The sequence below is a fragment of the Exserohilum turcica genome (genome assembly GCF_000359705.1).
Source record: "Exserohilum turcica Et28A unplaced genomic scaffold SETTUscaffold_4, whole genome shotgun sequence".
Taxonomy (NCBI): domain Eukaryota; kingdom Fungi; phylum Ascomycota; class Dothideomycetes; order Pleosporales; family Pleosporaceae; genus Exserohilum; species Exserohilum turcicum.
In genome coordinates, this window is record NW_007360247.1 from 930,293 (window position 1) to 949,013 (window position 18,721).

The following is an 18,721-nucleotide window of genomic DNA, read 5'->3' on the forward strand; positions in this document are numbered from 1 at the left end:
AGGCTCTGCCGAGGCTGGTGGGCGGGCTAGCGCGGCGCTAGGCGTCGGGGCGGAAAAACCTGTAGTCCACACTTGCTAAGCGAATGCAGTGTGGAAATTGTGAGAGCGAGCGACGACAACGAAAGCACGACAAACCACCCCGGATCCGCAACCATGGCCACCGAACTTACGTACGTGCTGCGATACCACGAGCATCGTCGACAATTGCTGACTGCGAAACCAGTGTCCAGTCGGAGCGCGCTTTCCAGAAGCAGGTACTAGACGTCCAGCCGGCGATATTTCGCACAGCATGCTCGATACTAATGCGATGCGAATAGCCTCACATCTTCCTTAACCACAAGGTCGGCGGACCGCGCAAGAACACCCGCTCCAGGAGATGGTACAAGGACGTTGGTCTGGGCTTCCGCACGCCCAAGAACGCCATCGAGGGTAACTACATCGACAAGAAGTGCCCCTTCACCGGCATGGTCTCCATCCGTGGCCGTATCCTCACCGGCACCGTCATGTCCACCAAGATGCACCGTACGTCCAATTCCCCGTGCCTCCGCAGATGCGCAAAAAAGCTTGCCAAGGCGTGCGCGCACACACGGGAGGTCTGGGAGGAGCATCTGAGACTAACAAGAGTGCAGGCACCTTGATTATCCGCCGTGAATACCTCCACTTCATCCCCAAGTACTCCCGTTACGAGAAGCGCCACAAGAACCTCGCCGCTCACGTCTCGCCCGCTTTCCGTGTCGAGCCCGGTGACCAGGTCGTCGTTGGCCAGTGCAGGCCCCTCTCCAAGACCGTCCGCTTCAACGTCCTCCGTGTCCTCCCCCGAAAGGGAAAGGCTGCTAAGCAGTTCAGCAAGTTCTAGATGCATTAGAAAAGGGATGGTGTAACGGTTCATGATCAGCAAAGGAAAGAAATATGGCTGAGGCGGAGCGTGATGGTTTTCGATATGGTCGTCAAAACTCGGCATCAGGGTTGAGGATTCGGAGTCCAATGGGCCATGTATGTTTCTTCAGCTACGATCAATGAAAGTCCTCGAGTGGTCAAATAAGCCGCCGAGGCAGGTCAAAAAGTCCAGTGTGGTTACAGCTTGTACGTGATGGATCGAGGGCCTCGCTCCGCCTCATTGTCGTAGTGTGCCTTTGTCACCCCGCCGATGCGACGGCACGTCCGACTCACGACATGTCACAAAATGTACGCAAGCGCTTGGCTATCTACTAGTATCATGATACCAATACCAGTCCCTCCCCCCATTGCTTGCGTCACGCCACGCTCCCCTAAGCCTTGACATAGTAATCCCACTGCATCCACATCCATAGCAAACTCATGTTTGCGACAACGACTGGCCCGAGCAGCGCCTTGCCCATCCTAGCCGTGCCGAATATCCACCACTCGCTCATGAAATGGGCCCAGGCCACAGCATAACTCCACATGGCCAGCTGATACATGGCTGAGTTGTCGATGTTGTAGGCCGCGTAGAACCTAATGACGCACGCAAGGAAAGTCCAGGTTCCAAATGTGCGTGAGGACAAGGCAGTGACGTGTTTTGGCGTTGTCGGGGGTGGGTCAATGGGCGTAGGGTTGTAGACGCGCGAAGTAAAGGCCAGTGTGCTGTAAGCTTGGATGCTGTTCCCTACGGATACCACCGAGACCTGGGAACCATGTGTTAGTCTGCGCTGGGGTGCTTTGACTGCATCTCCTCCTCGGTGGGTTTCTGGTGCGAACGAAGCGTGCGACAAAGTGGCAGCCTGCTGAGCGCGTTGCCATCAAGGAGAGAGCGCGGGAGACATACGAAGAGCAGCCATTTCGGAAGTATGCCTTCGGCCTGGGGCAGGTATGCTTTGATGACCTCCATTTTCTGCAGCAATTGGGCTGTTGTAGGGGTAACTGGGGCGGTTCCAGGATGGGGTGACGCGTTGGTGATGTCTTGAGTCGTATTCAGCCTGACAGCGACGCAACTGTCAGGAACCTGGTCCGTGCAGACGACCTGTCTGAATTAACTTTGGCGAGTTCCTACAGCCATGTCGTATTCGGGTGTTAGGCGAGTGGTCTGGTATATGCGCGCGTGGCTTCTGTATATTATCCCAGATTGCAGAGGCCAGAACTATGCGCGATGCGACGGGCTTGGCGAGGAGACGGTCGTCTGCGCCAAGCAGTGGACGCGCGCTCCAAGGAAGCCATTCGACGCCGCTGCTCCGAATGCAATCGTAACGGAGGGTGCATGATACAGGGCACGGCGTAAGACGTATCAGGCACTGCCAATACTGAGAATGCAGGAAAAGATTGGCACGTCAAGGAACGCGTGTCTGCTATTGATAGAGCGCTAGGGGCCAGAGATCTGTCGATGGCTGACCCACTTATTGTCTCAGCTTGGGCTTCCCGCTGTTCCGGTCCAGAAGAATAAATCAACAACGACCAAGTGCTCGTCCTCTTACACAACTACAATTCTTAATAATTTCTAGTCTTCCAGAGCGAGCAAAGATGAAGAAGTCTTCTCTCTACGGCGGTGCCGGCGACTACCACGACCACGACGAGGCGAATACCGATATGGAACGCATGGCCAATGATGAAGAAGCGCGATTATTGAGGGAAGAGCTGGAATATGAAGACACTCGGTTCCCAGCATCCTCTTGTTTTTGCGCCTGTCAACAACGCTTCCTCAACTTTCTGCGCGGGCCGCAGCATCCCAAACTCCAATCCATCAAGCCGTTCTTCGCATCCATACAAAGACGTCCATCCGATTGGCTGGAAAACCATCGACTCAACAGGCCCGTCTCACTTGTGCTCTTACTGGTTTCGTGGCTCGTCATCTTTGGCTGGTTTCTGACTGTCCAACTGCCACTCCGCGACGGCAATGGCAAAGACGTAGTCAACCTAAGCTGCGACGATACCCTCTGGAAACGAAAGAACGAATGCGGAATCAACGGGATCAATTGTCGCCCATTTACCAACCATTCGTTTGCCTTTCGATGTCCTGCAAAATGCAAGGACGTACAGCTTCTGAACCCACGCATAATTGGAAATGGAGAAGTCAACTACCGCCCTCTGGTCGTCGGAACGGGCATTTATCGCGGCGACAGTTTCCTGTGCGCTTCAGCTATACACGCTGGAATAGTCGACGACAAGAGGGGTGGCAGTGGTCGAATCAACCTACTGGGACAACACGACAACTTCTCTAGCACCAAACACCACGGCATCGAGTCTATCGCGTTCGACTCATACTTTCCATTATCATTCTCCGTCGTTTTCGACGAAACCTTCAAGGCACCACCCGACCCCCGCTCAATCTTGCTTCCGGTCTCTCTCTTCTTTACGGCCATGCTTGCCCTCTTTTCCAGCTCACCCAAGATTGTCTTTCCCATCTTCGCGCTGATCTTCGCACACGTGAGCTTTGTCTCTGATCCGCCAACGGCTTCTGAACTCAGTGCTACGGTGTTACCGGATCACATCATGATGTTTGCGCAGCGGCTGCTGCCGGCCATGTTCGTCATGGTGGTGCTATACTCGACCACAATCAAGCGGACACTGTCTGGGTTGACGGCCCACTTTGAAAAAACTTTGCTCTGGCTCGGGGGCTTCTGGATTGGAGCATTGTCGAATTATACCCTCGAATGGATTCCGATATCGCGGTTAGACGCTCATGATTTGGAGCAGCAGCCTGGCGCTAAGCTGGCTTTGGCAAGCATTATCCTGCTGTTGGTCATGATAACTGTGGGCCAAGTGTACTACTTTTGGCTCGAAGGGCGCCTGGTCCGCTATTTGAAGTTATACGGCCTCTTCGCCCTAGGAATCCTGGTCTGCCTGGTGATACCAGGTGTTAACTTGCGGATTCACCATTACATCATGGCACTCATGCTGCTTCCCGGAACTAGTCTCCAGACGAGACCATCGCTGCTCTACCAGGGTATCTTGCTTGGCCTTTTTGTCAACGGCATAGCACGGTGGGGATTCGATTCTGTTTTGCAGACTCCGGCTGCTCTGCTTGAGGACGCACGGATTGGCTCAGTGGTCCCCAAGATCCTGGGTGCTTCCATGGACTGGGACCCTGAGATTGGCATCATGTTCACCACATTTACGTATGGCAAACATCCTCCCGGCGTCGATGGCATCAGTATCATGGTCAACGATGTGGAGCGTGATCGCGACTTCTCTGATAGCCAGAATGAGGATTGGGATACCTACTCATGGCGGCGGCCAATGACCAGTGAACTGACCGAGTACTTTCGTTGGGCCTATATTCGGGGCGGTCGCACTCTAGACTACTCGAAGCCCGCCACATTGTTTGGAAACGGTACATGGACTTCCATTCCACCATAGACGACTAGAACATAGTAGACTTTTAATAAACAGTAATTCAAGTTCACCGCGAGTCACAATGATATTCGTTCGTATTCCCAGACCTCTTACTCGCCATCGTATGCGGCAAACTACGGTACCAGGGTCAGCCAACCCACTTTCAACACCCATACGACTGCTTGCAATATCAAAGATGTGGAGAGATGTAGGCTTCTATAAGATGCGCCTCCACCCCACAGTTCCTTTCCCATTCCTCACGATCTACTACCTCGAACTTTGTCAAAATGGTAAGCAAGAACCCCATCTCTCACCTTCAGGAAGCCTTGTTCAATCACCTTTGTTACTAACCACACATGCAGTTTGGAGTCCTTGTCAACGCAACCGTCGCTCTCGCCGGACTGCAGGCGCGCCAGAACAAGAACTGTCCTGCGCAGCCTACATGCCCCCGCTGGAACCACTGCGTCTCGCAGACGACCAATGGCGCCATTTTCCGTTTCAACTGCAACACTGACTACAACGGCACTGTCATCACCACTGCTCAGGTAAGTTTTTTTTTCCTCTCCCTAGACAAGGAGAACCCGGTAAACTTCCCACAAGAGCGATCCAAGTACTCACGCGCAAAAACCCAACATATAGGCCAACACCTTCGCCGACTGTGCCGATGCATGCGGCAGGCGTCGCGGCTGCACAGCCTTCAACAAGAAAGACAACTTCTGCTACCTGCTTGGCAAGGAGATCGGCGTGTCGCGAACAGGGTGAGTTACCATCCTGAAACCCGCTCTTCTAACACCACCACATTTCTGTAACACATCCTTTCAAAAGAAAATCAACTAACGTTCACACACAAAAAAGTACCGACGTAAACGCCGGCGTCCAAATCATCACAGCTACCAAGCCCGAACCCACGCCCGGCGCTTCCAGCTGCGGCTCTTCCATCGACTGCCCCAACGACGACTACTGCCGGTACACGACCAACGGCAAGGCGTACATTGCGCGCTGCAGCTACGACTACTACGGCGGCGACATTGCCATTGGCGAGACGCCTTCGCTGACCGAGTGCGTGACGCGCTGCTCCATTATGCCGGGCTGTCTGGCTGCCACGTGGGCTGGCGGCATGTGCTATCTTAAGAACGGGGATAGCGTCGTCATCTATAACAGTTTCGCGGATAGTAAGTCTTCACAATCCCTTCTCTTCTTTCTTTCTTTCTTTCTTTCTTTCTTCTTTTTTTCTGGCCCTTTTTTTTCCGTTTCAGAACTAACGAAAAATAGGTGTCTATCTCGACTCGGAAGTCAACGCTTTCACCGGCTAGACTATGGGTATCGTGGCGGTTTGCAGCCGCTCTGTGGACGCGTGGTGAAGGGAGCGCTGCCATCTTTTCCATCAGTGTTCCCCTGAGCCGAGTTTGGTCAAAAGACTAGAGGTGTTTTTTGCTTTGACCAATAGACTTCTTCTTTTCTCTTCTTCTCGTATAGTCACTACAGCTTTTCCAGCTGTGACGACTACGCAGCAGGGCTAGCGCGAATCACGGGTCCCCCTTCTTGGAGCTTGGATTCAAGCATTGCTGTCCTGAGTTTATTCGATTACTTATACTACAAAAAGTGTCTTTGGTGGAGAAAATTACGAAAAAAAAATCTGTTGAAATGATAGAGCTTGTGATAATCGCTGTTTGGTGTGTACAATGCAACCCGTATGATGTGAATTCTGAAGGTAATCTGCCTCGGATTGCATGAGATTTCCTTCCTGGCATATGAAAAAGTGCTGTGGTTTATACAAGATCAATTCAGCACTGCTCGAGGTATCATGATACGAATCCTTAGGAACGAGCCGGACTCGTATGAGGCCAAGTTGTCAGGCTGCTGTAATGATATCATTGATCCAGGTAGCCCAATTGAATGTGCGTTTGAAGAGAAGAGAAACTACCTGCGGCAAAGAACAATCCAAGTCAAATTTAGAATTATTAGAGTTTGTCGGATATAAGACAGAGTGACCTTGTGCCCGGGTGTGCTTATCGGAGCTGATAGCACCCCACTAACGAATGAGGTGACTCAACCAATCCCGACCTACATAAAGCTACGAGCCCCCGCAAGGCTCTCAATGTAACAAGTTCTTTCCGCTCGACACCTCGATGGCTTTGCAAGACCTGATAGTGGGTGTCGTCGGCGGCCACTTGATGTTGACACTCACTCTCGGCCCTATTCTCATTCTATTCATTCGTTCGGTATACCGCGTCTACTTTCATCCTCTTTCACACATTCCTGGACCTCTCTTGGCTAAACTGACGTCCCTTTGGCTGTACTATCATGCCTACGTCGGAGATGAAGCAAGCACGATTCACAAGCTCCACCAGCAATACGGCCCATACGTCCGGGTTTCGCCTACTGAAGTGGATTTGAGCGACGCAGATGGCATACCTGCAATCTATGTGTCCAAAAGGGGCTTTCCCAAGGCGAATTGTTATGCCAATTTTGATATCGATGGGCACAAGACTCTGTTTTCGACTACGGATACCGAGTATAGGAGTCCAAGGGCGAAAGCAGTGGTACCTCTGTTTTCTACAAAGGCTTTGCGCGAAAACGAGAGGGCCATTTGGGGATGTGTGGATCGTATGGTTGACCGGTTGGTCGAAGAAGCAAAGACAAAGAGACCTGTAAACGTACTCAACCTAACGCGGAGCCTGGCGGTTGATGCAGTGTCTACGCACTTATTCCGGGAAAACTATGATGGTGTCAGCGAAAGAGGGCCGGTGCTGAGTGTAAGCGCCTTTGTGGATCTTTTCGTTGCGGTTGGTCGCTTCTTTTATCTGCCGAACCTCGTCTTTGCGTGGTTGGAGTGGGCTGTCACGAAATTGGTACCCGATCGCGAGGCAGACGACAGTATGTCACTAGTCGACAAGTTCGTCGGCACCGTGGTTTCAAACACGACCTCCAAGTCAACGACATATCCGGGACGATTGTTGGCCATTGGACTTAGCGACTCGGAGGTTAGGGCGTAGTGTAAGGACCTCATCTTCGCAGGTACGGATTCCACGGGCATGAACCTGGCGACTATCATGCGCAGCCTTGTTATGCACCCTGAAAAGTATCAAAGACCGAAGGAAGAGGTCGCCAAAAATGCCGCTTTGGGGGCAGATGCGCAGGAAGCTCAAGCCCTCCCCTACCTCAATGCTGTTGTTAAAGAGGGCCTGCGACTCAGTATGGCAAACCCCACGCGCCTGCCTCACGTCGTACCAGCTGGTGGCTGGAATTTCAAGGGCACTTACTTTCCCGCTGGCACCATCATTGGCTGCTCAGCTTACGAACTCCATTTCAACCCTGCGGTATTCCCCCAGCCTCGAGTGTTCAGCCCGGAAAGATGGCTAAATCCCACCGAGGATATGTTAAAGTACTGGTTTGCTTTTGGTGCGGGAAGCCGAGCGTGTATTGCTAGGAACCTGGCTACTGTGGAATTACAGTTTGCGACGGAGAGACTGGGCAGGAGTGGAATACTGGATGGAGCAAGGATTGTTCAGAGCGAAGTGGATATTTACGAGTGGTTCAACTCAAAAGTTAAGGGTGGCAAGATTGAGCTGGTTTGGGGATGAGTTGGGTAATATGCGTGTGCATATCAGTCGCTGATGTCTGGTGGACTTGGGCATAGAATCGACGCTCCTGCTGGTGTAGGACCGAGGCCAGGAAGGAAAATCATTCGTTGGCTAATTCGTCACTTCTGAGAGCCTTGTTAGCTTTCTTGTGGGTTCTAACCAAAACTCATAATCTGCCCGACACCGCAAGGACGTTCCTAAACGAGGAAAGACTGCTTTCGTAGAGCTTTCATGGAGCAACACCAGGATCTGCGAGTATGAAATGGATATTCTGAAGCATTTCGAGGCTTGCTGGCCTGAATGGGTGATTTTGATCAGTTCTTCAACCTCGGATGCGAATGAGTGATGTGCTACTGTCACCTCCGCGGATGCCTGTACGGCCAAGGAAAAGAACGACTGGGTTTAAATTAGTCTTCCCAGATCGGACTCTTCTAGGATGCAGGACTAATTTCATAGCTACCAAAGCGCCGGGCTTCACTTTTGGATTGGACGACTTGACAGGCGTCTGATGAGGCGGAATGCAGGTACCTTGCTGGTGCTTCTAAGCCTCCGATTGTGTGCCATAGTTTGGGGACTATGGGCAGGGCTCATGCGTAGAGAAGTCGAGGGACATTCCGATATCCGGCTGCTGTCTTTGTGTTGGTGAGAACTAATCCTTGCTTCTTACAAAGCCCCGACATGATGGCGTGCATAGTCGAAGAACTGGCGGCATCGGCTCCTGATCTCCTGATGCTCGGCCAAGTCCGAGCCCACTCTGCCCCAGGACGGTATAGATTTGGAGGATAGAAAGCAAGATCGGGATAAACGGCGTGTGTATTTCCCGACGTAGGCATTGCGACACGTAAAATGATGGCTGGGCACATGAGTCAATGTTTGTTTTTTTCCGTGGTTCGGTGCCGGGGCTGACAGCGATGACATCACGCTAAGATATTGCCGACAGCGCCGGCGGACGCCATTTTGCGGGGAACCCCCCAGTTTCTCTCGATTCCTCAACATCCGCCATGCAGCCCGATGCTTTTGCCATGCCCTTGCTGACGTCCCATCGCGACCTTAGTACTGGTTAGGACATTGCCAAGGGTAGTGGCCTACGCCGTAGCTGCATGCGCCAGCCACGTACGTGTACCAGCCGGTCACATACCCGGGATTCGTGCTGCAATGGCAGGTTTCTTCGCAGCCTGGCGTGGCACGGATGGGCATATAAAAGGTGGCTGGTGCTGATGGGCTGCCTGGCGAGAATTTCTCTGCTTTCGTTACGGTGGAATTGGCCTCAAAGCAATGGCTTCGTTACGTTTGCTGGCTACGGCTCTTGTCGCTGCGGCGCCATTGGCAAAGTCATTGTACATTAATGGCAGTGTGATTGCGCCCTGCGACTCTCCCATCTACTGCTATGGTGATTTACTCCGCGAGATTGAACTGGCGAGACCATTTGAAGACTCAAAGACATTTGTTGACTTGTGAGTGCTGTCGGCAAGCCAGCCTCTCGTTTTGTTCTAACCAAGCGCAGACCGACAATACGTCCACTGGACGAAGTCCTCGCCGCGTTTGCCAATCTTTCCCGGCCTATTCAAAACAACACTGCGCTCAATGACTTTCTGTCCGAGTACTTTGGAGAGGCGGGCTCAGAGCTCGAGGAAGTACCCAACGACCAGCTAGAGACTCAGCCAGATTTTCTCGACAACGTCAACAGCTCGGTTGTAGAGGAATTCACCCGTAAAGTCATAGATATCTGGCCGGACCTGACCCGTCGGTATGTCGGAGCTGGTAACTGCTCAGGCTGCGTCAACTCGTTCATTCCCGTCAACCGCACATTTGTGGTTGCAGGTGGACGTTTCCGCGAGCCGTACTACTGGGATTCATTCTGGATCATCGAAGGTCTCCTCCGCACCCAGGGATCATTCACACAAATTGCAGAGAAAATTATTGAAAACTTCCTGGATCTCGTCGAGAAGATTGGCTTTGTGCCCAATGGTGCTCGGCGATACTATGAGAACCGGTCTCAGCCACCGCTGCTTACGCAGATGGTTCGCGTGTATGTAGAGTACACGCAGAACTATACGCTGCTGGAACGTGCCCTGCCTATCCTTGAGCAAGAGTACAACTTTTGGGTCACCAACCGTACTGTAACGCTGGAACGCGGCGGTATGAACTACTCGCTCAACCACTACGCCGTGTTGAACACTCAGCCGCGACCGGAATCCTACTACGAGGACTATGTGACTGCAAACAATGAAACCTACTTCAACGAAGAGGGGGAGCAGTTCAATGCCACACAACCGCTCAACGAGACCCAAAAGGCCACGCTCTATTCGAATCTAGCGTCAGGTGCGGAGAGCGGATGGGACTATACGGCTCGCTGGATCGCAAACCCATCAGATGCTGTTACCGACACATATTTCCCACTCCGCAGCCTCAACACCATAGAGATTATTCCGGTTGAGCTTAACTCGATCCTGTACTACAACGAAATCACTATTGCCGAATTCCATCGCCACCAAGGCAACTACAGCGCTGCACGAGAATGGGCTGAACGAGCAGCAAAGCGCAGCGAGGCAATGACAACATTATTGTGGTCCCCTGAGCACTACAGCTACTTCGACTACAACCTTACTTCGCATAGCCAAAACATCTACACGCTCTTAGACAACACCAGCACTCCGCTTTCGGTCCAAGGCGCACCAGAGGGCAAGCAGGTCTGGTTCGAGGTCTCACAGTTCTATCCATTCTGGACGGGAGCAGCACCCGAAAGCATCAAGAAAGATCCCAAAGCCATGCGGCGAGTATACGCTCGTGTAGAAGAACTGCTGGAAACACGAAAGGGCGCCATTGCAGCAACAAACCTTGCGACTGGGCAACAATGGGACGAACCCAATGTATGGCCGCCACTGCAGTACATCCTCATGCAAGGCCTGCTCAACACCCCGCTCGAGGTCAGCGAGGAGCAGGACGATCAAACAACCGAGGACTACGTCTGGACCCAAGACCTTGCCCTCAAACTCGCACAGCGCTACCTCGACTCTTTGTACTGCACATGGCGTGTGACTGGCGGATCAACACAAGACGTGCCACAGCTCGCTAATTCCCAAGGCAACGGCACCATCTTCGAGAAGTATTCCGACGAAAGCACCAATGCTGCTGGCGGCGGCGGCGAATACACCGTCGTAGAAGGGTTTGGCTGGTCAAACGGCGTTCTGATTTGGGCCGTCGACCAGTTTGGACAGCGGCTGAAAACACCCGAATGCGGGAACATTACAGCTGCTAATATCGGGAATGCCGATGCAAAGAAGAAGAGGAGGAGTGCGGTCGAGCTGAGCAAGAGGGATGCAAAGTGGATTAAGCAGACAAGATCGAGCCGATTGCAGTACTAGGACTAGCTGTTTGATAGTCGACCAGCTTCCCCACGCTGGTAATCTTGTTACACGAGCCGTTGATGCCTGATTTAATGTTTATTCCGTATGCCATGTCACGAATATTCTTTTTTTTTCAAATCATTTAACGCGTATCTCGATTGAACGTCTTTTCTCGGCAGCATGATTCCGCGCATTCGCATCAAGTGGTTAGCACTATGCGTCGCTTGCTTGTTCCAGCTATTCCTCTACTCCAGATCTGTGAGTAAACGAAGCAACAAAAAAAATGCACCATCCATCTGCATGATCTACACTGACAATGGCCGCTGTACGATCACGATTGAGCTCCCCCACCATAGTTCAGGCGGCGCGCACGTGCTTCACCGAGTCATGTGATTGCCCCGACGAGCGTCTCCACGCACCTTATCTGTGACACGCCCGTGTACACCCACTAGCCCACAACCAGCGAAGGGAAATTAGCCCAGCTGCGCTGCCCCCTACCTGTCCATTGGGCATATGTACATACACATGTGGGGGGAAAAAAGCAAAAAGAGCACCGCTTGGTTACTTGCTTTTTCCGAAGCCTGGAATGTCGCTTGGAAGCCCACCCCTCCCCGCAACGGGGCTGGCCATCCCGTTACTTATGCGCCACCACCGAATTTCTTGTTCAACGCGACTTAACGGCCTGATTCAGCGCCCACTTGGCACCAAGTACGCCATAATTATGCGGCCGCCTGGCTTGAATCTAGCGTCTGGGCTCTATCGCACTTGTCTTTGGCGTTTGCCGGTGCATTGCCGACAAGGCCCCCCGGGAGTCTCCATTGAAATTTACATGTCTGCAAGTTACCATGTAGCTACTAGGTAACTTACTGGGGCGGCTGGCAGGACTTGTATCTATGTATGTAAAAAAAGAAAAAAAAAGGGGGGGGGAGGATTGACCAAATGCGTACATAGATACATGTGAGGAGGGGAGCTTAGACACCGGAATCGGGATTAGTATTATTTGTTAGCACTGTTTGTACTTGAGAAGCTCACATACTAACCCCACTAGGCATGTACCATCTACGGCGGATTACCTGCATCGGTGCTGGAACGAGGGGGGGGGGTTCCTGCACGGGTGCTGGTGCGGGCGCTAGTGGGAGTGTCCGATATGTTTCTGGCTGTGCTTTTGTCTGCGTTTGGCGCTGTGAGCCGGCTGTTCATGTACCTTTTTCATGTTTTTTTTGCTTTTTAGTCTTATACACGATGGAATGTCGACAACATACATCCGGCAGACTTGTCTGATTACGGAGGGGGGCCGGCGGCGTGCGAGCAAGAAAAATTTCTCGAGGCTAAGTGGTCTTCCAAGGTCACTTACATCTCACACCCCCCCCCCAGCTCGCCGAACCGGGAGGGTGGAGAAACAAAAAAGCAAACTGTCATCGTATGTAGTGTCGCCCTGATACTGCCTAGTACGGGGTAGACAGCATATGGCCGGGGAATAGCGCCCAACGTCAGCACCGTCATGCGAACTCTCTGTTCGGCAAAGCCCTTTCTCATGGTAATTACTTGTCACGCTGGTTGATTCAAAGCAGTCTATTGCGAGGTCATGACACTGACTTGGCAACCTACGCCATAGGCCAACAGTCGTATACTCCTTACACTATACACGCTAGAAGCCTGCCATGCCCGTTTCCAGGCATCTGCATACACCAGCCTCGTTCCCTTTTATTTTCTTATTCCTCTTCTTCCAAGTACGTACATCCTGCTCCTCCTAGCCATTCCCCAAAACGGCCTCAGGTGCGTCAAACATTGCTTCTTTTTTTCGCGCCGGGGGGTCCGTGCTGCGATACGAACGAACGAGGCTTGCTAATCCGGGTGGTGGAGCGCTAATTAGCAGCACCCAAAGGGGAGGAGTTATTTTCCATGACTTGTACATCAAATGTCAGAGGTATATATATATATATAACGGTCTTGAGGCTGGCTGTTGGAACATTACACGCATAGCACCAAGCATTCCGGGCGTTTTCTTTAGAGAGAGCATTTACTACTACGACTACTACTACTATACATAATAGTAACTTTTTTTTGTCTATTCGCTCTTTGGATCTTCTTCTTCTACTCGCTTTTTTCACGCACCTCAAGATGAAGTATCTCATTCTTTCCATCATCACCGCGCTGGCAGCCGCCTCGCCCGTTACCATGCCAGTCTCTGAGGCGGCAATCCAGAGCCGGCAGTTGAGCGGATCCAGCACCAGCAACGATCTTGAGAACGGGAGGGCGGGGGCTTGTCCCAAGGTGATTTTCATCTTTGCTCGTGCTAGCACCGAGCCTGGAAACATGGTACGTCTGTGCTGCGAGTCAGACACACACATACGCTCTCGTGTAATACGGCCGTACGGTTTTTGGCTTACAAGAAACGCTAGGGCATATCCACAGGTCCGGCCGTTGCATCCGCTCTGCAGCGCACTTATGGCGCCAGCAACGTTTGGGTCCAGGGTGTTGGTGGCCCATACGGGGCGGGGTTATACGACAACATCCTCCCAGGCGGTACTTCGACTGCTTCCATTAACGAGGCTGTGAGACTGTTCAAACAGGCCAACACAAAGTGCCCTAGTACTCCCATTGTTGCTGGTGGTTACAGGTATGTCTTCCCCCGCTATAATTTGACTTTGTATCATTTGCTAATCCATCATATAGCCAAGGAACTGCCGTCATGGCCGGCGCTGTCCCCAAGCTCTCGGACGCCGTCCGCAAGCAAGTCAAGGGCATCGTTCTCTTTGGCTACACCAGGAATTACCAGAACGGCGGCGCAATCCAGAGCTACCCTCAGTCGAACTTGAAGGTGTACTGTGCCGCTGGCGATCTCGTATGCCTTGGTTCTCTTTACATTACCGCAGCTCACTTTTCTTACAATGCCGATGCTGCGGGCCCTGCGCCCAGGTTCTTGGAGAGCAAGATTGGTGCGGCGTGATTCCAGAAGTAAGTGGAGGTCGGGACGATGTATATAGATTGATGAGAACGGCACATAGAAAACTTCTCTCCTGGACATGGATGACAGTCTGATGTTAGACGATCAAATGTAAGCTTTAATCGTAATATCTGGTGACAAGCTCAGGTCTTGTGTCGGCATGTAGTGTTCAGGTCGGCGTCGTGCGTCATTCGTTCCAGGTGAAGGCGTCCCGTGAAAGACTGAGTTCGGTTGATGTGTTTTTTGTTGAATGATATTTCACGGCTGATAGAGGCGAAAATTCATGTCAGTGCACCCATTCGACACAGGTTTATCACCAGCCTCGCTAGAAATGTGCTTGAATTTGACGCCCGTGTAAAAGTCAACTCCAGTCTATATCCTTTTGTCTACGCTACGACTTGGTAATGGTCTTTTGAGCCTTGGCATCGTCCCTCATCTCCTGCTTGATCCTGCTGATTGTGCCTGCACCTCCATAGACCATGGCTGTGTACACTTGTGCGACGCTTGCTCCGGCATTGAGAACCTCTCGTGCTTGTCGGCCATTGGTAATACCTCCCGTGGCAAAGATGACCTTGCGTGGCGCGTCAGGTGCAGGCGCAACCTTTGGTGTGGAATGCAGGGTGATAGTTGGTGCAGATTTGGAAATGTCGTCAAAGTCAGAGGATGCGGGTGCGGGTGCGGGCTGATCGATATCGAGTGTGGCCTTGGTGTCGGACGACTCGGTGGAGACTGAGGACTCAAGTTTCTCTAGAATGCTGGGTGAAGGCTCGTCACCCGTGGTTTGGCCAGCAAGAGGCTTCGTGTCTTCGGATTCTGCAGGCAGTGCAATCTGCTTTGGGCCTTCGTCAAGCGCCTTGCGGTACTTGCTTACCAGGGCCAGTGTGCGCTCAAACATCTGTGGCCCAGAGTATCCACCTTGTTCGAGGAGGATCTTGGCCTCTGACTGTGAGAGGAGGTAGCCCTTGGGAAGCGGGTCTGGTCGTTTCTTCGTCGTGTTACCAACAATGACACCATCCACACCAGAGTACCACACAGCCTCACAAATGCCGGCAATCTGCTCCTCTGAATCCTCGTCGGGGCTGACCTTGACCATGACGGCAGGCTTAGTCTTACGGTCAATGTTCTTGACGGCGCTGACAACACCTGAAAGGAGTCTTGTCAAAGGTTCGACATTCTGGAGGGTGCGGAGACCGGGCGTGTTGGGCGACGAGACGTTGACTACAAGAATGTCTGCATACTTTCCGACATAACCCACAGCAGTCGCATAATCACGCACAACGGCGTCAATGTCGTTTTCAGAGGTCGTCTTGTTCTTGGCGACCTGTACAGCCATGAGTCGTCCCTTGTGCAGCGAACCAGGCGGCACACCAGCTTCGCCATCCAGCACTCGCTGTTCGGCATCCTCGCCCAGTCCAAGGCCGGCGTGGTAGGCAAACTCGCGCACGCGTTGCCGCAGCCTGGAAGCTACCAGCTCTGCACCCTCGGAATTGAATCCATAACGGTTGATTAGGGCGTTCTGGCTGGGGATCCTAAACACACGCGGCTTTGGGTTGCCTTCTTGCGGCAACAGTGTGATTGCTCCGACTTCGACAACGCCTGCACCCAGGTCGAACAGCGGTGTGGGGACCTCGGCACCCTTGTCAATTCCAGCAGATGTCCCGATGGGGTTGTTCAACGTGTACCCAAAGACCTCGACGGCCAGATCGCCCTGCGAGTCGGCGACACCACGCTCGCGGGGGTTCATGCCGAAACTATGCAGGACCTTGAGCATCTGAGTGCCGGCATGATGGGCCTCCTCGCCATCGGGGTAGATGAGCCGCAGTGCAGGCACAAGCAGCCATTCGTGGATGCTGGCACGCGTATCGGTGACGTAGAGATAGCCGAAAGAGCCTCCGATGGCAATCAGCGAGCCATATAGAAAGTTCTTTGCACGGGTGCCAGTCGACCGAACGTTTGTAGCGGCCTGCGTGGCCGTGGCCGTGGCCGAGGTTGAGGTCGAGGTTGTAGCATGTCGCGTCGAGGGGTGGAACGGGCGGTGGGACAGGCGGCTCCGAGCTATCGAGGGCCGCAGGCGCAAGGCACGCATACTGGCGATGCTGTTCATGATAATGAGCGTGGTGCGCAGTCCATGCGACGCTCGATGGCCGGGCAATTGGTTGGTCGTCGTCGAGTGTTTCCCGGCGCCGTGAAACTCGCAAACGGCCCAATGACGTGGGCTTGGCACACCCGAGCCTCGTTCCCTCCCGTCTCCCCAATTGCTATCAACACCCTTAATCTACCACCTCCATGTTTCACCCCCCCATTAGCCCCACTGGGCTCACCTCTCGGGCTCGTACGCCTGTGCGCGTGTTTCAACTATGCTCACGCTCATTGCCAGTCGCTCATCTGCTTATCCTTCCTCAGGCCACACCGACACGCGGCTTATCACAGTCCTGCTGACCTGAACACTGACCATTCTCACATTCGGCAGATACTAAACTTTATTCAGTCTCACGAACTCGTTGCTACTCTTCTCATATCCACCAGCTATTCTTTCGCGGCACACAGCCTTCTAGTGAGCCCTGCAGTCGGCCCCCAATACTGTACTTTGATTGTTTCATGCAGCCCTGAAGCGGCAATTTTTCCATCACTGGCATAAAGATTGAATATCTTCGACACTGACTGGTGACAGAATGTCTTCCGTGCCCCGCTGGCCGGCTGTCTAGGCTAATTACTTCTACCTAAACGGCCGTGATCAGCCGTGTTTATGGCCGGATTTACGAGGGGACGAGCGCCACAGGCAGTATTTGCGCCAATCGTGTCGTTCACAACATGATGTTCAATTTTCCCGTTTCTCTAAATGTGCTCCCTGACTAAGGTAGCACTCTAATTGATGCTTTAGATGCTCCACAATTCAAAGACAAGCATTCTAAACAGGGTCATTTATAGCCAAGCTGCGCTCCTCCAAAAGCTTGTCATTGACATCAAGGCTTAGTCTCTCTCATCATGTTTCTTCGTAACCTCGCGCAGCTATGCCTCTTGGCCGCTCCAGCCTTTGCTGGCATGACCAAGACGGGCTCCGTATGCACCGTCACTCCCTCTGGATCCAGCGATGACAGTCCCTACATCTTGGATGCCCTCCACCAATGCGGACAGAACGGAAAGGTAGACATCACCGAGGGAAACTACTCCATCGGCAAAGTCATGGATGTGCTCAACCTGACCAACTGCGAAATCAACATTCGCGGCACACTGACCTGGAGCACTGACATCCAGTACTGGGTGAAGAACAGCGTCAGTGTCGTCTTCCAGCAGAGGAGCACGGCATTCCGTCTGGGAGGCGAAAACTTCTCACTCTTGGGCCATGGACAAGGACTGTTTAATGGAAATGGCCAGGTGTGGTACGACGCCAACCGCGATGGCAGTAACATGGCGGGTAGGCCAATCAGCCTGACACTCTGGAACGCAAAGAATGTCGTTGTCGACGGAATCACTTGGAGACAGACACAGTTCTGGTAAGCCTCTGCGTTGTATCTACAGACTAAATTGCTCATAGCAACACAGGCACACATTTGTCGCCCACTCGCAAAACGTCACCATGACAAACCTCGATATGAAGGCCGTCTCCTCATCACAGTGGGGTACTGTCAACACCGATGGCTTTGACAGCTGGAACGCGCAAGACATCTTCCTGCAGAACTGGACCGTGACCTGCGGCGATGTAAGCCTTCCACTCAAATTGTCTCAGCAACCACATTCTGACCTATATAAAGGATTGCATTTCCATCAAGGGAAACAGCACCAACGTTCACGTCAAGAATGCCACCTGCTACGGCTCCGGCGCCATGGTGATTGGAAGCCTGGGCAACCCTCCTAACATTCCCGAGACAGTCGACAACATCCTCTTCGAAGACATCACCGCCATCTACAGCTCAAACGCGGCATGGATCAAGACGTACCCGGGCACCGGCCACGTCAAGAACGTGACATTCCGCAACTTCAAGATCCAAGACGTCAACCAGCCCATCTACGTGTCGCCCTGCATTTACTCGTACACCAACTGCGATTCCTCGCACCTCAAGATCTCCGACATTACCTGGGAGAACATCACAGGCACATCGGCATACGACGTGTCTACAGCCATCTACTGCAGTGCCGCCGCACCCTGCACCGGCTTGAAGTTCAACAACATCAACATCAAGCCCGCCAGGGGTGGCCAAGAGAAAGTCCTATGTAGCAACATGAACAGCGACAGTGGGCTAGACTGTACCGGCACTTGCCCCGCAGGCTGGAAGCAGCAACTAAGCGGCAACGTATAAGCACATGACATACCTGTCCTTTGAACCACGTGTATATATGTACATAGTATATTTTTGATATTACCAACAGACTTTATCCAACCCCGCAAATCACCGAGTTATAGCCTTGTTTTCCCCCTCCCAACCCCACCAACTACCCCTCTGACGTCGTAACGCACCATTATTGCAAAAAGTCCCGGTTCCCGCTTCGCCCGTTGAAACCCTGCGACCCAGCCCCGAAGAGTTCAAGGCTAACGTCCCATCCTTGCACATTTGTAAAGT

At 52.7% G+C, this 18,721-nt stretch overlaps 9 protein-coding genes across 9 annotated transcripts; 7 read left to right on the plus strand and 2 right to left on the minus strand.

The window, feature by feature from the left end:
- Nucleotides 1-153: 153 nt before the first annotated feature.
- SETTUDRAFT_155266 (uncharacterized protein) lies at nt 154-856 on the plus strand (the record flags this gene model as incomplete). Its single annotated transcript, XM_008030194.1, has 4 exons — nt 154-170; nt 224-254; nt 318-522; nt 630-856. The coding sequence occupies 4 exons, from the start codon at nt 154-156 to the stop codon at nt 854-856; spliced, it is 480 nt and encodes a 159-aa protein (XP_008028385.1).
- Nucleotides 857-1,268: 412 nt separating this feature from the next.
- Nucleotides 1,269-1,846, minus strand: SETTUDRAFT_92924 (uncharacterized protein; the record flags this gene model as incomplete). Its single annotated transcript, XM_008030195.1, has 2 exons — nt 1,269-1,643; nt 1,784-1,846. The coding sequence occupies 2 exons, from the start codon at nt 1,844-1,846 to the stop codon at nt 1,269-1,271; spliced, it is 438 nt and encodes a 145-aa protein (XP_008028386.1).
- Nucleotides 1,847-2,545: 699 nt separating this feature from the next.
- Nucleotides 2,546-4,308, plus strand: SETTUDRAFT_138644 (uncharacterized protein; the record flags this gene model as incomplete). Its single annotated transcript, XM_008030196.1, has 1 exon — nt 2,546-4,308. A coding segment is annotated over one exon (1,763 nt), but the record flags the coding sequence as incomplete, so codon positions are not given.
- Nucleotides 4,309-4,640: 332 nt separating this feature from the next.
- On the plus strand, nt 4,641-5,597 carry SETTUDRAFT_21278 (uncharacterized protein; the record flags this gene model as incomplete). The annotated part of the gene is made up of 4 exons (XM_008029810.1): nt 4,641-4,829; nt 4,924-5,042; nt 5,140-5,456; nt 5,557-5,597. The coding sequence occupies 4 exons, from the start codon at nt 4,641-4,643 to the stop codon at nt 5,595-5,597; spliced, it is 666 nt and encodes a 221-aa protein (XP_008028001.1).
- Nucleotides 5,598-6,413: 816 nt separating this feature from the next.
- On the plus strand, nt 6,414-7,868 carry SETTUDRAFT_172520 (uncharacterized protein; the record flags this gene model as incomplete). Its single annotated transcript, XM_008030197.1, has 2 exons — nt 6,414-7,276; nt 7,346-7,868. The coding sequence occupies 2 exons, from the start codon at nt 6,414-6,416 to the stop codon at nt 7,866-7,868; spliced, it is 1,386 nt and encodes a 461-aa protein (XP_008028388.1).
- Nucleotides 7,869-9,081: 1,213 nt separating this feature from the next.
- SETTUDRAFT_138645 (glycoside hydrolase family 37 protein) lies at nt 9,082-11,330 on the plus strand. Its single transcript, XM_008030198.1, has 2 exons — nt 9,082-9,322; nt 9,373-11,330. The coding sequence occupies exons 1-2, from the start codon at nt 9,144-9,146 to the stop codon at nt 11,231-11,233; spliced, it is 2,040 nt and encodes a 679-aa protein (XP_008028389.1). The 5' UTR covers nt 9,082-9,143; the 3' UTR covers nt 11,234-11,330.
- A 2,063-nt stretch (nt 11,331-13,393) lies between these two features.
- On the plus strand, nt 13,394-14,165 carry SETTUDRAFT_155271 (carbohydrate esterase family 5 protein; the record flags this gene model as incomplete). Its single annotated transcript, XM_008030199.1, has 3 exons — nt 13,394-13,534; nt 13,618-13,835; nt 13,892-14,165. The coding sequence occupies 3 exons, from the start codon at nt 13,394-13,396 to the stop codon at nt 14,163-14,165; spliced, it is 633 nt and encodes a 210-aa protein (XP_008028390.1).
- A 273-nt stretch (nt 14,166-14,438) lies between these two features.
- On the minus strand, nt 14,439-16,308 carry SETTUDRAFT_164296 (uncharacterized protein). Its single transcript, XM_008030200.1, has one exon. It carries the CDS (start codon nt 16,264-16,266, stop codon nt 14,554-14,556), a length of 1,713 nt encoding a protein of 570 aa, XP_008028391.1. The 5' UTR covers nt 16,267-16,308; the 3' UTR covers nt 14,439-14,553.
- Nucleotides 16,309-17,147: 839 nt separating this feature from the next.
- Nucleotides 17,148-18,460, plus strand: SETTUDRAFT_21283 (glycoside hydrolase family 28 protein; the record flags this gene model as incomplete). The annotated part of the gene is made up of 3 exons (XM_008029811.1): nt 17,148-17,656; nt 17,706-17,862; nt 17,915-18,460. The coding sequence occupies 3 exons, from the start codon at nt 17,148-17,150 to the stop codon at nt 18,458-18,460; spliced, it is 1,212 nt and encodes a 403-aa protein (XP_008028002.1).
- Between the last annotated feature and the right edge of the window lie 261 nt (nt 18,461-18,721).

Excerpts from the sequence above, each read along its gene's own strand:
- SETTUDRAFT_138645 (XM_008030198.1), top strand. The coding sequence starts at position 9,144 with ATGGCTTCGTTACGTTTGCTGGCTACGGCTCTTGTCGCTGCGGCGCCA. Across the intron at positions 9,323-9,372 it reads TCAAAGACATTTGTTGACTT|ACCGACAATACGTCCACTGG; the intron begins GTGAGTGCTGTC and ends AACCAAGCGCAG.
- SETTUDRAFT_164296 (XM_008030200.1), bottom strand. The coding sequence starts at position 16,266 with ATGAACAGCATCGCCAGTATGCGTGCCTTGCGCCTGCGGCCCTCGATA.